Source organism: Drosophila biarmipes, chromosome 3R (genome assembly GCF_025231255.1).
Source record: "Drosophila biarmipes strain raj3 chromosome 3R, RU_DBia_V1.1, whole genome shotgun sequence".
Taxonomy (NCBI): Eukaryota; Metazoa; Arthropoda; class Insecta; order Diptera; family Drosophilidae; genus Drosophila; species Drosophila biarmipes.
The window spans coordinates 29682659-29700000 of record NC_066616.1 but is presented as its reverse complement, the minus strand read 5'-3'; the positions used below and the strand labels follow the sequence as shown (position 1 = coordinate 29700000).

At 42.3% G+C, this 17342-nt stretch overlaps 1 protein-coding gene across 2 annotated transcripts in view; it reads left to right on the top strand.

The window, feature by feature from the left end:
* The window catches only part of LOC108025031 (RYamide receptor), a 63407-nt gene that overhangs the window by 33341 nt on the left and 12724 nt on the right, over positions 1–17342 (top strand). For both annotated transcript variants that reach the window (XM_044091000.2, XM_044090999.2), the window contains exon 4: positions 1–71. This exon is cut by the window's left edge and continues 128 nt beyond it. In XM_044091000.2, coding sequence (XP_043946935.1) covers positions 1–71 — 71 coding nt within the window. The remainder of the gene's footprint in view (positions 72–17342) is intronic.

Below are 17342 nucleotides of genomic sequence, written 5' to 3'. Positions count from 1 at the left end.
TCTGGGGCAAGCGGCCTCCGGGCGAGGCGGAGACCAGTCGCGACCAGCGGATGGCCCGCTCCAAACGCAAGGTGAGTCCATTTAAATTTAAATCCCTGGGTGTCCATTTATGGGGCACCGCAAAAACTAATTTAGGGCGCAGTGGGTCCTTCCATTAGCCGAAATCTCTGTGAGAGTGGCCATGGCTTAGTTGGAATATATAAAGTGGGCATTACACATGGGTTTAGTAGTAAATACGTTTAGAGAAGCGCCCTAATAAATTTAGAAAATTTAATTCAATTAATATGTACCATTACCATTGAATACTATTATTAGTAAATATTCCCTAATTAGTGTGTTTGCTTGCATTCGGAATTTATGTTTTCACAAACAACTATAATCTTCACTGGCAATATTCCTCTTGCATAAGCCAAGCCATCTCCTGTTTGGCTTTTGTTGACTCTAGAGTTTAACCCCAATCGCAGCACCTTGCCACTGCCTCGATCTGCAGTCAATGACAAGCCCCCACTTGTTGGCTGCTCTAGCCCAGGTGAACTCAAAGTTAAAGCCGAACCAAGACTCAAACTGAGCCATCAGCAGTTCGCAGTCTGGTGAAACGACAGCCACGATGACGACAGTTGTCGAAGCAGCAATCTTCAAATTGATTTTGCATTTTTTCCCCCTTTTTTTCAGGCTCCGAATAGGCGGAGAAAAATCTGGGGTCAATGGGGAGCAAGCGTGGCAAGGCTGGCTTCCTGCTCCTCACTGTTGGTTTTATACCCTAACAAGGGGTATTATTACCTTTAGCGAGCCTAGGGCTATAAAAGATGGTATTTTTCGTGATCAGCAATAGTAAATAAAATTATTGTAACTAAGCATATAATATTTATCCTATGAGTTTTAAAGATAGCTTGATAGATAGTTAGAAAAAATTGTTGCTTATTGCGTTAGAGTATCTCTAAAATTGCTTGATGTACCTAAATAGCTGGGGGACTTAATATATTATATTTCCCTCTCCTTTATTTTTAAAGACTGGGATTTTGGGCTGTGGCAGCGTGGCAAATGGCATGTAATGCTCACATAATCGCACGGCGCAAGGCACAGCCACTATTTACAATAAACTTGCACGAGCCGCGTTTCGGCAAAAGTAAATGAGAAAAGATTTATGCGGTGCATGTGGTCCGTACTTGGCACAGGGGTCCCCGAACCTATCCACTTGCCAGCTGGATGCCGTGCGATTGCCATTGCGTCTGCGTACAAGTCGCCGTCTGAAGATGCCATCCCATCCGAAGTCTGTGGTCTTCCAGGAAATCAATTGCGCTGAGGGTGGGGGTGGTGGCTCGAATGGAGTCTGAGGACCACGTAACCACGTTAGTTGTCAAACGAGCCCCTAAGTCGATGGCCAATTGTGCAGCTGAATAGAAGAAGAGGAGAGCCGAAAGCCAGTTGGCCAAGAGTGTGAGCATGGGAGCCGGCAACGACCTTTCCGGGCCAAAAAGCACAGCTGGGAAAATGGTTTTTGCACCCTTACATTTTATATTAAAATCTCGTTTTTTAGAGAACCATCTCTTTCCCCTTTAAACAGATGGATTTGTTAGTTAGGCTGGGCTTACCTTTTTGTACGAATTTTTAAACAGAATAAAGTGAATACTACTACTTTGAAACACCATATGTTTTGGACATTTTGAAGCAGAAAGTTCTTAGAGATTCTTGGCTTACCGTCTTCATTCAGAATGACGTGAGTTCTATTCTTAAAATGGGCCTATAAACGACAGGTAATAAGTCATATAAGACATTTAAAATGGAATTAAATTTCTTTCACAGCCAACATGCCAGAAAAACTCCTAAAAACCTTTAAAGATTTTTAATGTTTAATATAAATACACCTGCTGAGCAAGTTACATAAAGGCATTTCTTTAGTTGTCTGAAATCCCACCGCCTTTGAACTTATGCTTCCCTTATTACGCGACCCATATTTGTAAGCCCAGATTGACCAGTAATTATAATTGCCATATTAGCGGGAGAATGCAGACAAAGAGCGCCGGCGTTCACCCAATGACTGTCCAAATCCCGAAGATATCAGACAGACTCCTTCAACCAAAGGAAAACCCAGTTCAAAAATGAAAATAAAAACAATTGCTGACAGTTTCGCCCACCGCTGAGCAATGTTACCCAATTCGAGCCCAAGGCGATGCAGCTTCATCTGCCATTCACTTTTCCGATGCACTGGCTCCCCCTCCCCTGTCCAGGGGCCAAGCTCCCTGACCATCCTTCGATGAGCATTGTACACAGCTTGGCCAAAAAGTGGCTACCAATAGTTATTTGGTTACTTAACCCGGCAACAATTTTGCTGACTTGGATTTCTCATTTTCTCATGACGGCTCCCTTCGCTCAGCCTGCCATCTTTTGCCATCTTGGTCCATCGTCCATCGTTGACAATTTCTTCCTTGTGTCTTGGCATCTTTCTTTGGCAGTTGAAATGATTAGCAAAATTACTCGATCTCCCCATGGGAGCTCGCCTGACTGTGTCGCAGCTTCCTCGAAATCGTAATTGTCGCCCGTTGTCAAAAGTCGATCGAAAATTTCAAATTTATTGGGTAATCATGCCAGAGCTTAATTGCTTGAGTGGGCAACAGGAAGGATTGATGGGGGGCTAAATGGAGGTCTTAAGATGTCGGCGAAAAATTAAAATAGCCCAATAAACACTTTTCTCTATCAGCATTTTTCATTTGATTTATTTCGCAGAGGGCATTCCCTTTTGCCATGGCACTTTGTCAATATTTGTCAGGTGTTTCCTAAATTCGTTTGCACGAGTTGCAAATCACAGGCCATCGTCTAATTGCTGGGAAACACACCGCAGGCAAAACAATCAGTCGAAATCGGAGGGGGAATAATATTATTGTTCACTTGGGGCGATGACACTTCACAGTTGTCAGCCGGCCAGCTCGGGGCGATTGCGGCTTTGGATTGAGTACGAGTATCAGTATTTTGTCAGCTATTTCTTCTTTTGGTTTCTGCCTGTTTTGCACAACCAACTATCGATCGACAGCATTTGCATCTGCCAGCTGCATTCGAGTCTGTTTTGTCAAAGCCCCGACGACTAATGTGTAGGAAACGCGGCTCATTTGGCGCGTTTGCTTCTTGTTGCCGGCAAAACGTTAATTGCATAATTGACTGCAAGAGGCGTAACTCTCCGTGCCGAAGGTGCCCATGCATTGGCCATCGCAGTCATCATTATCATCCCCGATATTCGGGCCCCTTCTGTTGGCCGCCTCGTGCGGGGAAAAAGCCAAGACTTATGAGCCATCGCCGGTCAAATGGGCAGGTCCGAAAAACAGGAGGGGCGGCTGCAGTCCAATCCGCAACGGGTTCCCATTTCCACTTTTTCCCCGGCGCATTTTTACGCTTTGCCAGCGGGTATCTGCGTTTTTTCTATATCCATAAGGTGCTAGAAGAGATACACCCTGAATCCTTAAGATAAAAAATAATAACTTAACAATATTTCACTAGTTTTTCCCAGAGCCTTGACTTGGTATCATTAAAATACCTATCACTTAAATCCTATCCATATATCTCCTTAGTACCATAGATACATACTCCCTGAGAGAGTATCTCCACCTGCGGTCTTTACACTTAAAGCTTAAATTTCTTGTTTTATTTCTCCGACTGAGACAGCGGCAGACGAGGCAGCCGCCGCGTCATCGTCTTCTCCCTCTGTTGAATTGTGTTAAAATGTTAATTTCGCGTTACGTAATCTGTGTCATATCCAGCAGGCAGCAGGCAGCCAGTCGGCCAGGCAGCTGGGATCTTCATCATCGTCAGTGCGCCACATCCCATGGATACTTGGCTGGCTGGATACTCGGCTACTCGACTGCGTGGATACAATGGGGAGTGCATGTGAAAAAAGTGAGAGGATTCCCAGGCCTGGCCGGTCTTCATCTGCTGGCTAACAAACACACTGGGAGATGCAGACACCCACGCGGCAGATTGGGGTGTTGAGTGCACTTTGTGCGTTTTGTGGCAAATTAAAAGATAAAACCCACAGAGGCGGCAGCTGCAGAGGCAGCAGATCCAACCGGCAACTCCGGCAACAGGCTGCAATTAGTCTCCCCTTCTCCATGCGATTTGTTTATCTCGCCCCTCCGATCTCCGCCAGCTGCAATTCCGGTTCCCTTTGCGACCTCTGGCTGGAGACTCTTCAGCTTCAGTCCTTCCATGTCATTGATTTATTTACGCCCAATTTATTTCGGTATATCTGGGCGTCTGCCAGTGACGGTATCCAAGCTGAAAAGTTTACGAATATGGCAATTTTCCTGCAGATTTAAGTTTTATTTCGGCCATTTGTAAATGGTGACACTGTTATGTAAACCAGAAAGGAAATTCCATATTATTCTTTAAATTAAATTTAAATTTTCTTGAATAAGCAATGATAACTTAAAATTAATTTTCAAATTATTCGTAGTCAAATATTCCTTCACTCAATGAATGTGCCTTTAATTGCAGTTCCCTGAATACATAATTATCCTTATGCTACCAAAAATGATTTTGCAAAAAGGACTTGGACTGACCCAGGGTGATTCATGGCTCTGACAAATATTATTGCTTAACCCAGCTCAAATATTGACATTCTTAATTCTTCGTTATTTATGCCAGAGCCCAACTATTTGTTCCGAGTCGTGTGGACGAAGGCTCTTGCATAAAGAGCGAGCAGTCCATTAATTATGGAACAAACACGTAGAAAGACATTAACATTAAGATTCGACTTTATGGCCAACTCATCTGGACTGTTTGCCCTCGACTATAAAATTTATCAGCCTGCCATTGCGGCCGTTCGTTTTTGGGTAATTTTTGCTTAAATCAATAAAACTAAATGCGGTGTTTACTGTGGCGCAACGGAGCCAGGAGTTTTGCGGTGCTGGCGACCATAAATTAGCCAATTAATGTCCGTAAATTAAACAGAGACTCTAATGGTGATGCGACAGTGCATGTATGTAAATAAATTTCGATTCGACAAAGCGAACTGTCCTATTTAACACCCATGCAAAGGGGACTTATATTTGGCACTTGGGGGAACCCCCTGACCAGACTTTTCGACTAAGAGAGGGGGGCTACCAGTTGCAGTTGCAAGACAGCTGTCCAGTGTTTGTGGTTGCATCTGCTGTTGCATGAGAAAACATATTGTCCTCCCCTCATCTGTCTGTTTGTGCTTGTTTGTCGGCGCGGTTTGTTTGTTTGTTTGACGTCCGAACAAGTTTATTCTACAAAAGTGAAAGGTTCGGACTGGCAGGCAACGCTTTATGAATGTCGACTGCCTTTGCCTGCAATCTGTGTCAGTGACGCACTAAAAACTGATCAGAAGCGAAGGCGAGTGCCCCTAATGAAGACGCCTCGCTTGAACTCAGCAGGGGGCTGCTGTTCATTTGCGTGCACTAGAAAAAAATTCGAAAAATTAAAATTTGCATAACAAAATTATTAAAACTTATTAAATATTCAAAGAAGTAAATTTTTTTACTTTTTAAATCAAAATGAGAGGGCTTCATATACTGCAAAAGCTTTATATATGAATAAAACTTGTATTTATTTTGCGACATTTTTCTCACAGTGCAGCTACGCACTACCCAGCGATGTTCTCGCCTCGAAGCCATTGAGCACATCAATGCTGCTGCTCATTAAAGCCAGAACTATATGACCGCATCAAATTGCAGCTGCTACTTTGTCGCATTGCGTATACGCCTTGTATGGCGTGGCTGCCAATGAATGGGCGAGTTGGACGGCTAACAAGCAAACCAGTCAAATGCATTTGGCTAATGCAAATTTGTAGCTAACCAAGCATGGTGAACAATTGCAGTCAAAGTTCAGCGCTGGCTGCTTAATTACATAATAATTTGCTGTGGCTTAGAAACCATCTTGTTTAATCCATAAGATATTTCGATGTAGAGCTATTAATAACTTCGTGCAACAAGTGGCGAAGTGAAAACTTCACCTGCTGGCGTGTCATTACACAGATCATCATTGTGGACCCGCCCGGGGAGCCGAAAAGAGCAATTCGCGGCACATTAACCCCGTTTTGGGTGTACTCGTATCCGTGTATCTGCCATCCAGCTGGGGGCTTGTAATTAAAACGTGAACATCGCCGGCGAATCGACAAAGGCTGCCGGGCTTTTATTTATCCGCAGGCACACCACGCCCTCGACGGGAGATTTTCCCCCCTTTAATTTCGGTCTGAGTTTTCATTTGCTGGCGCGGCGATGGTTTCAGGTGCACAATAAAAAAGGCCAGACGAGTTTTAAATTACTGTAATAAACATTTCCCTCACTTATTTGCTTAAACCACCCAGCACTTTAAGTAAAATTGAGCTGATACATTTGTAATTGAATTTTAAAGGACTGCAAATATAACGAATCAAAAAAGATACTGCAAACATTTAAGTCTTAAAGATGCAGGCACTTGTTGTATTACATTCTTGGCCATTTTCAATCATTTCAGGCACTCTAAAATATTCCTCAGTGCATCTATCAAATAAACCACCAACTGGTAGCTAGTGTCGGACTTGAGAAATGGCATACAAGACCAATTTAGATAAAAGCGGATCTCGTATAAAATAGGGAAGGTGATGCTGGCTGTGTCTCGAACCCAACGCTTCCCTATTACACCCATCAAAGCACTTTAGGAAATCCCGCACAGAAATAATTCAAATTGATAAGCCCAGTGTTAATGGCCAGCTCTTAATGACCAGTAGCCACTACAAGCCGAAAATGACGGCGGCAGCGGGTTAGCGCTGAGTTGACTTCGTCTTGTTGCTATTCCGCTGTTACTTTTGTTGTCGACTGCCATTATCTTTGAGTTGGCACTTTAGACCCGTAATTAGTTTACACTTGCGGTAATTGCGGCATAAATCTTCAACTTGCCAAGTGTCGTAATATCCAAGGCACACACACACACTCAAGTGCTCCAATCCCTATCTGGATCCCTGGAGGCGCACGAGTGTGGGTTCCGTTCCCAACAACTTTATATCTGTATCCCTTGGATACACTATACCCACCTCTTTTCAGCTTGATTCCCATCCCAACCCATTCCAGCACATCCATGCCAACTGGCGCAAAATGATTTGTGGCCTTAAGTGGAAGTCAGAGCGTCGTGCTCTGCAGAAAAGTTACCAGCGCATCCAGCGTCCAAAAAAAAAAGTGAGGGCAGTGCAGCTACACTCAAGAAAATAGGAAAGTCAAAAAGAAAGAAAATAAAAACTTCTTCTAGAAAGAAATGTATATTTTGATCATTTTTCACATTATTAAATGAGCTTTTCTTTTTGAAAAAGTGAAAACTAAGAGATGGTTATTACTTTAATATGTTCCTGAGATTTACATTGTTTGATATGACAATTATTCCAAAAGATATGCAATATTTTGTGTGCTTGTGTTTTTGCTCATTAAATTTATTCCTATTCTTAAAATGTGTGAATATTTTCCAGTGCACATCTCATGGATGTGCGCCTTTTTGCGATCCGTTTGAACTGGTCTGTTGTCACGCCATTTTCAAATAAACAGAGCCACTGTAAATATCATTTCTGTCCCGCCTGCAAATAAAACCATGAGCTTGGCCCCTTGGTCCCATCTTTGCGTTGGAGCGTTTGGCAGCGTTTTGCTAGTGGTTCTCATGGCGGCTATAATAGGGGGCTATCATGCCTCGGACCTGGCTCATAGCGCAGCATCTGCGACCTTTTCCTTAGCTCCCGAGCAATTTTCCTGGCCGGAGCGAGTGCGTGGCTGCCTTTATGGGTAATGTCGCCCCGTTTTATGGAGCTATTAAGGTGTCGTCTGTGCGACTGTTGCCACAATTGTCCCATTGTCTGCCAGGCACGGAAATGTCGCGTGCTAGGGGCTTCCCCCATTCGGTGAAATGCGGGGTTAAACGATGAAGTCAATACAATTTTGGGTAGACGGTTGCCGGGAATTCACATGTGTGTTATGATTTTGATTTATGAAAGTGGAGCTATTAATGTTTTTATCCATTTATTTGATCGAATATCAATGGTTCCCAGATGTCAAAACCATTAAAATATAATAATGATTAAAGGATTACAAATTATATATATTTGCTATGAACAACACTTGGTAAGTCCCTAATTAACGTAAATAAATACCTAGCTAACCGCTATTAAAACTCTTTTCTAACTAAAACACTTCAAAGTCTTTTATTCACCCTCAACAATTTGCCAACTAAAGCAATTTGGCAGATTTGCAAATTAAAACCGCAACTCGAGCTCCGAAACGGAATTGAATTTCGTTGTAATGGAGGATGTTAACAGAAACTACTAAAAGGAAAGAAAGGGGGGCAAAATTGTCTGGGAAAATGTTTTCCTTATTTTTCTTTTTTTTTTTTTGGGCGACCCGCCAATGAGATGTGAAAATGTGCGAAAGAAGCTTGCGAAAGTGAAGCACTTTCTCTTTGAATTCGTTTTGCCCGAAAAACAAACAACGGTTCTGCATATAAGCCGAAGATACAGATACCGCGGACCAGATAGCCGACAACCGCCAACGGACCACGACACGACCATGCATATCCGTGAGATACATTTACAGATGCTTTTGGCCAACATCGCGTCGCCGTTTAATTAAAACGTGAGCCATTGCAGTAATGAGTGTGCGGGGTAATGCTTAAGGGCGAGCAGGAGCCACACTAATTCACCCAGGGGCACGCATTGTAGATGCAGATACATTTGCAGATGCAGATGTATTTATGTATCTGAGGCTCTCGTGCGGATGCCAATTAGTGGGCGGCGCCCAACGGCCTTAATAATTTGAGCATTTAGCGTATGTGGCGATAAGCATCCAGTTATGTGGTTGCACAACTCATTGGAATGCACTACTACTTGGATGTATTTTTAAGCTATGTAAATGTAACACACTAAATTGTCAAATAAAAAACGTATTTTCCTTTATTATTTTTAACAAATTTATATTCTTCTTTAAATATTTTTGGGATTTAATTGGAAGGAAGCAAAATTGATTAATTCCATTAAAACAAAAGGCAAGTCATCGTAAACATTAGTTGCATGCCAGATTTTAATCTCTAACAAATACCAGATTAGAGTCGAAACTGCTAAACATCTGGCGAAGATTAGCAATTAAATGAAACCAACCCGACTTGGCATTTATTTTATGGGTATTAACATAAGAAATTACCAGTATTAAGTGTATTAGCCATTTTTCCTGGTCGATTTCTGCCCACGTTTCTAGCTGTCTCTTCCTGGAGGGCGAAGTCGTGGCCAAATTTAAGCAAAAACAAAAGGCAGAAGGAAAGAAGAAAAAGTGCAAGTATCTCGCATCGTCGAATGTGCCTCGATTCGGAGCCTTGGGTCTGTGGTTATGCCAGAGCATTTCCTGACACGTTTTCCCATTCGAAAGGTTAAATGCTGGAACACCGGCGGGTTCGCCTCCTTCGCCTTGGCCAGACATCTTTGCGGCTTTTTGCGGACTGCCAACTGGCAGACTTACAACTTGCAATCCGCAACTGTGGCAAGGTCTGCAAGGTTAAAAGCGGCCAGCTCGTGAATGCGACCACCGGCGCTGCCATTCGCAAATGCTGGAAAATCCGAATCCGCGAACTGCGGATCACCAGCCTCCGGATGGAAACCAGTTCCACCAGTGACCTTTTCGTGTCTCGCGCAATTTTCATAAGCCCCTAATCGAGCCGCGTGTCAAGTGCGTGAGGCGCTGCATCTGGCGATGATTAAGGGGCGGGGCAGCGGATGGGAGATACATATCTCAAAACGCGCCAGAAACTTGCCAAATGTTTATGCATTTTTCACAAATTGGGCACACCAAGTAATGCGCCGCATCCGTTGTTATAAGCTGGGCTTGGTGAAGGAGACTCATCCCTGCACGGGGAAAAAATTTTAACAAAATGGAAAACTCAAAGTCCTGAGCGATCTATGACTAGAAAGTTGCAGTACAGTTAAGATACTTTTCTTATGAAACAGTGTCTATAATATACTCATCATATATTTACCAACATATTTCCTTTTATATTATTTTCATTACTATTCAATTGATTTTCTTTATTCAATAATCAGACTAAAACTATGTATCGTATATTTATTTCCTTTTTTTTTTCTTACATTTTTCTTGTAATATTTTTTTCTCTGTACACTTTAAGTAACCTCCGTTTTTCATTAAAGTGCACAAATCACGCAAGTGCGTGCGACGTCAGGTGGCAAAGTGCCTTGGGACTTATCGTTTTAGAGGTGTTTAAATTGCCTTCATTTGGACCTCTGCGATTCGGCCTTGCCACAGAATAATCGTTCGCTTTTTGGGCGGCTTTCCTTCGTTTACGCAATAAGTGATCCCTTTCACTCTTTCACCCGACCTCTCTGTCTCTTTCCGCATTTACGATGAAGTCATTTTGGCAAGGGACAATTATCACCGCATTGCATACGAATTCGTGAACGCCCCTATACCCGGCGTCGTCAACATCTCGGACACGTTCGCTCATTAATATTTGCACTGCCAATTGAAGCGGTTTCGGTTTGTCTTAACAACCGACATGGAAATGCTGACAACACGGCAGCAACAGCCACTCGAGTGTCGAGCAACTGCAAAACAAGTAACGCCGGCTACTTTGCATGAATACAAACCGAAAACTGAGTAGTTAAGCCACTGCGAGTCCGGTATACCCTTTAAATACTTGTAGTTAAATATAAATATTTACTAAAAAATTCAGTACAAATAAACTACTACTAAATATTGAACATAAAAAAAGATTAAATCTAATTATGCCTAATTCAAGCGCATAAAAATTCATATAAATCCAACTTAACTATATTATTGTATCTACTAGTTGTAACAATAATAAAATATATTTTTAGTTACATTTTCATTACCATTAAAAATATTACATTTTTGTAACCAGCTCTTTAAATCTACCTGTCTTTATAAAAGTAGAGTACCGCCCTGCTTATTGCGAATAAAAACCACAAAAGAAGCCGCTGATTGCCGCATTTAATGAATTAATTTTCAATGATTTACTACTAATAATTGAACCGATAATGGATAATAAAATGCACATTATTCTTTTTTTACAAGCTAAGCCTTTAATCTGCTTTTTAAGTACAGTACAATGCGGAACATCTCCTTGTACCTTACATACAAAAAGACCCAAAGTTGCAGTGCCATTTAAGCGCCACTTTTAGATTAATTACGAGTGACTGCAAGTGATGTTAAAAAATACTTCAATCGGCAGCGTCTTCATCTTCATCTGCGGCTGCCAGTGTCCAAAAGCGAAAGTTAGCCGGCCAGTTCCGATGGGAATCTCAATCTCTTTGTGGACTGGTCATTTATCTTTGGGTTCAATTTGCGCTTACCCAATCGGTTACCGGGGACTGGGGTTGGGGGTGGTGATGGTGATGGTGCTGCCTCGATGAGGATTCCCATGCAGATACGTATGGTCAGGGATTTTGGGAGTTGGGGGTGCTGGAAGAGCCGGTCTGAGCGGGACATCCTTTTAGGCGCGTTTGCCACGCGTGTTGCAGTGGCCATAAATCGGCTTGATTATCGCGCCATTCCAATCGACGGCCGAGGTCTCCTCTCATCTCTCATCTTTCATAACTCGATTGCCATTGCATCCTGGAGCTGTGTTGCGTAACCCATCGACCAATGACGGTTCCATGGACCACTACCACTCTGCCAGCTTTGACTGTCATTTGTCGGCCGTTCTTTCACTTTTCGCTTCGTGCCCTTAATTGATTTTAACAAGTTTTCAGCCTCTGGGCCGTGTTTATTTTGGCAATTTCGTATTTCCCTTGGCACAAAGTGCTTTTCCCGCTGGCCTTACGCTCAATCAATATTGTGACCCCAGGTTTCTGGTTTGTATTTCAGGTTAAAGTGTGAAATCCGACGCCCATTTACGCAAAATATGATTTCTTCTTGTGACTTTTGTTTCTGGCAAGCGGGGTGGGGGTAAACTTTGCCCCGCTGCTGTCAACTTCAATTACTTGTGGGCAAAAGTTGTTCGAAATTAAAGCGCCAAAGATCCTTGAAATGATTTCAAGGTTTGTTGAATATTCCCAGGGATTTTCGAGACTTCTTGAGAGCAGATAGAAGCCTTAAGTCTGGAGAGGATTGCAACAGAGAGACATTGCTGCACGCAACAATGGAAAGATACAGAGATACAAAGATACGGAGATGCAAACCTATCTGCCGCCAGAAAAGTAAAAGGAATCCCAGACACTTCACGCATCTTTACGTCTTCGACAGTACAATTTAAATAATTGTGGTTTCTTCTGGCCACAAGACCCGAGTCTTGGCAAATTGCACAAGCCGGCCAATAAAGTTGCGAATCCGACTCTGTGCCTAATGACCATTTGCATTATCTTCTCGCCAAATTACACAAAGTTCGGCCAGGGGAACTGGCCACGTATCGAGGATGGATGGATGGATGGCTGGATGTCTTTGATGAGTTACGAATATTTCGACAGATATGCAAATGCGAATGCCTCTTTTGTGCCCCATTGTTGGATCAATGGACAAAGCGAAACTCGCACGTTTTTCCTTTTCCCGTCGGATTTTCTCCTCTCCGGGTTTGCGGGTCTTTGGGGCACGTGCAGCTGCTGCCCACAGCTAGATACATAGATACACAGATACCATTCGTAATGATGAAAAATTGCTGCCAGGAAATGCAAAAACGAAGCGAAGGGAAAACACCAAGCGATTTCCGCTGATTTGGGGGAAAACCTTTTAATACGACAGACAACGATATTTCCATTAAATATGCATTTGCTTAACTGTCTCCGCCCCGAAAACTCCACCCAAAGCGAAGACAAACAAACAAACCTCAGTGACCGCGATCCCACACAACTTAACCCCCGCGGTTTCCCACCGCAAACATAAATTATACCGCAATTGGCATTATAAACACAGTTCCAATCCAATCCCCCAGATTTCACCTCCATTTCAGTTAGCTTAGCCTTTGGGTGGGAGCTTGAGATATTTGAAATTCCACTTGGCGCCGCAAGGGAGTCAACTGCAATCCGAATGCAATAAAAGTTTGGCACATGCAAATCCAAGTGAGCGGCATGCCCTTATTGGCATACAATGTATTCTTCAGGTATTTTCATGGCAGAGAGCTGAAAATCCGCCTTTTGATTTCAATGTTTGCCTATACACGGTAAATAAACTTGATATGTTACAATTGAGCAATATTTTTTAAAGTTTTTACCAAGAATAATTACCATTTTAGTTGCTAAGTGTATTAAAAAACAAAGCTATTTGAAAATATTAGTATTTTATTAATTTTAAATATTTTCTCATACTTAATTTTATTTTAAACCTATTTTTTTGAAAACCCTGATAAGTTAATTTCCTGGCAAATACTTTCTTTTTCCCTGTGCAACTCTGTTGCCTTTAATTATTTCATTAGGTAAACTTTTACGATATGCATAAAGAGCAGACGACTCTGAGGTGCACAATCAAAGTCGCGCGTTTCTTTTTCACACGTTTTCGCTTTTGCGGTCTCCTCAGCTTCCATTTCGAGGCGTTCGAACTGCACTTCATTTGTAAAATTACGCATACGCCACGTTGTGCGCCCAGTTTTATAGACCCATTCGAATTTATGCATGTGCATCTGCATCTAAATCTGCAGCTGCAAGCGTAATTCGCTAATTTGAGCACCCAGCGACCCACATTTCTCCAGAGTTTTAGGTGCGAATTTGATTTTTATTTGGGAATTAAGTTGGTAACTAGTTTCCGTTGTTGCACATGAAGTTGCAAGTTGGTAGAGAGCGAGCCCAACTTTGCGCTCGACAGTTACTCTTCCGCGGTGCCAAAAGCGCAGCCAAAGTTTTCGGGCTTGCATACTTCAAAGAAGTTCAACTTTCAACTGCGTTAAATGGGTGAAATGCCAGAAAACGGTGCGAGAAATGTGGCATGTGTGAAAGGTGGCGGATGATTAATGCCCTGCTCCGGCGACACGACTTTTCCATTTGTCAGTTGCATAGATGAAAAGGACCCGAAATGCGGTAGAATGACTCCGCCGAGCAAATTGGAACAGTGGGGTATTCAACTAAAACTGCGTCCATTAAAACTGCATATTTAAAAGAAATGTGTATAAATGTGGCGCATTCCTTGGCTGAAAGTCATGCAAATTTCAACTAGGAAGCTACAAGAAACAGCGGTTCGCACATGTGAAAGTGTTTCAAAGAACGCAACATGCATATATGTACGTTTGTACGTGCTGCAATTAAATTAACAGCTCCTTGTGGGTTCTAAAATGGAGCAAAAGCTGGCAGTCAGCAGTTGTAAGGGATGAGGGTGGTTTGCACACAGAAAAGTGGAAAAGAATTGATGGAAAAACTTGGCAAACATTTTTCCTGCAACGAAGGAAATGCGGTTTCGTCGAGCGCACAAATTTGCAGAAAAGAAAACGAATGGGATTCAGTTGAACCTGTGAAATATTTATTCACTGAACAGGTAACTTTGAATGTATACATGTGGACTGGTGATAAAGGAATGCTCTACCTTAATCCAAAAGCTGTCTTTGAAATATATAAAACCTCAGTTTAAAAAAATGTCATAAACCTAAATAAACGATTGCTTAAAATAAGATATAAAGATACTTAAACTTGCAGATAAAGGTTACTAGTTAATAATGTTTATAAAAGCTCATTTCGTGGTACTACTATAAAGTAGTACTAAAGTAAAGTAAAATAAACTTTTTTTTGCAAAACCCTAAGTACCTATAAAAATTTCTATTGATTTAGGGGCTTACACCAGAAGGGTAACCAATTCTTTTACCCAATTTCCGAAGAAAATCTGCCTTTCAGAAAATCCAAATCCAATTAGGTGCAATGGAAAAACTTTATTCAGGCACACGAAACCACACAACTTTTAATTGCCGCCTGCAAATGAAGGTTAATGACAAACATTTGAATTAAGCCTGAGTACGACTAACCACTCGCAATGGCCCCTTCGCTATCGGACATTAACATTTTCATTTGCCGGCGACCTTAGACAATTTGCCGCGCTGTTTGAATTGCCAAATGGTCAGCTGTTAAACGAAAAACAAAAGGCCGAAAATTCGAAAAAATAGAAACCAAAACTGCAGCAAAAAGTCGTTGACACTAATTAGCATTTAAAAGTGAGCGAGCAGCAACTTTTGCGGCGGCAGAAGAGTTCGCGAGCGGCAACATTTTCAATTGAATCGAACATCTCGGGCCGTTGGACAGAGGAACATACAATAAATAATAAGTCCGAAGATCTCGAATCGATGCGACGATACTGCGATGCGATGCCATCGCCGACAGATGGAAGATGCAATTGACGCGCCGGCGGCAACATACACAGCAGCAACATGCAACATGCAAGCTGCGAGCTGCGAGCTGCAATATGCAATATGCAGTATCCACACTGCGCCAACTGAAGCAACACCAAAAATGTCAAATGTAAAAACGGCGAAACCGTTCAGTCTTTTTACTGCAAAAAGCGAAGAAAACGCAGAGAGCCTAAACACAGAAATCGCATTCAACAATAAAAAATTTGCACGCTGCCGTTTGCCTAACAAGCAGGAAGTGTTGCTGGGCAGACTGGCGATGGCGATGCAAAAGCCGAGGAGGATTGGCGGAGGAGCAGGCGGTGGCCAGGGGGAGCCAGAGATGAGGATGCCGCCGGTGAAAAGCAGCGACAATGGATGCAGGAAGCAACAACTGTCGTCGGCTCCAAGCGACTTCCTACCCATCATCCGCCGCCAACCGGCCCCCGAAAAGCATGAAAACCTCCCACTTCCCAGGGATGCTCCCATATTTTCACCCATTGCGTGAGCTCTATCTTTCAGTGTCAACCTGAAAATACTGCCTCTTGGCAGCCTTTATGTAACTCTCTATTTATTTACATACCACCCACTGGGGTTTGGGTATCGCGGATAAAGTTCAAGTCATTGGACATGCAGACATGTTATGATGCTCTGGCACTTTGGGACTTACTTTTAAAGGCCACAAATTCAAAATTTGTTGTACACCACTGTTTTTAGTATACACCAATATTAGTTAGGCTTTCAGAAGAGTTTTATAGATTAAATAATTTATGGTTGAGGCTTCTCGTATAGACGACTTTAAGTGTTATTTCAAATCAATTACCAGCTTATGCCACGTTTGGTGATTTATTTTTATGATTTTCTTAAACATAAACGAATCATATTTTGAACAATCTTATTTTTACCACTTCACAAGATGCTAATTTTATTTACTTTTATAAAGAAGTCTACCTGCAAGGCATAGGTAAACCATAAATAACAACCTTTACTAATTTTACAACACCTTTAGAGTACCTAACTTCCACAATGCAACTTCAATGCACTTAATTTCACCCAGTTGACTTTACTCCAATTTAAAGTTAAATGCTTTTTATCGTCCCCGAGGCATTGTGCCCCCCATTGACTGTTTAACAGACTCTTTTGCCGCTTATTTTTAGCCTTTTAGCCGCATTGTTGAGCGTGAGATTTATCGCCAGCTGCGGTTTCTTTTTGGCGATCGGCGCGCTTTTGGCGCTTTTTTCCCAGCGGCATTCGGAAGTTGGATGAAAACGTTTAAGTGGGGAGAGAAAAACCTATGCTTACATATATTTAAAAAAAAAAGCGGATGCTCCTTATTTAATTCTTAAAAAATATATATATAAATAAAACAGTTTTGACATTTAATGTTCAATCTATCACAGTGTCAACAAATTTTTTAAAGCTTTAATTCTATCTATTAGTTTTTTTTCACAAGGCTTAGTATATATTTTATTCCATATTTTAACAACTATTTCTCAGTTCTCAATAAAAACACCGATTTTTCCGAGTGTTTTCCAATCTGCTTTTTACAACTCTTGAGCTTTTCAAGGCGACCGCTTTTTGCGGTCTCGAATGTGAACTCGAACTTGGATTCCAGCTCCGATTTGCATTCCCATCCATCTGGTGACATTCGGAGGTGCTCCGCTGCCGATTGAGCAGCCACTGATTTTGGACGGTCTCCTTGGCGGAGGAGGCTTTTGGCCAGGCTTTTATTTCGGTTTGATTCGGCTCTTTTGGCTCTTTCGATTCGATTTCGATTCCCAGACCGAGCAATTTACTGCAGCCGCAAGTTTGTCAATACACGAGAAATCGCTCGACGCTCGTTAGCCAAGTCGGTGTGTTTGCATATGGCAACTGTTGCTCCTTGCAGACTTGGCCATCTCAACTTGGCCCGAAGCTGGCCGGCGGTTGCGCAACCACCGAGAGCGATTCAAGGTGAAATCGCAATAGGAAACACACACTGCTCGGCTGACAGCTGACTGCAGTTGCGTTTTAATTTTTATTATTATTATTCCTAAGAGCACGGTGATCATCAGCGAGTTTGG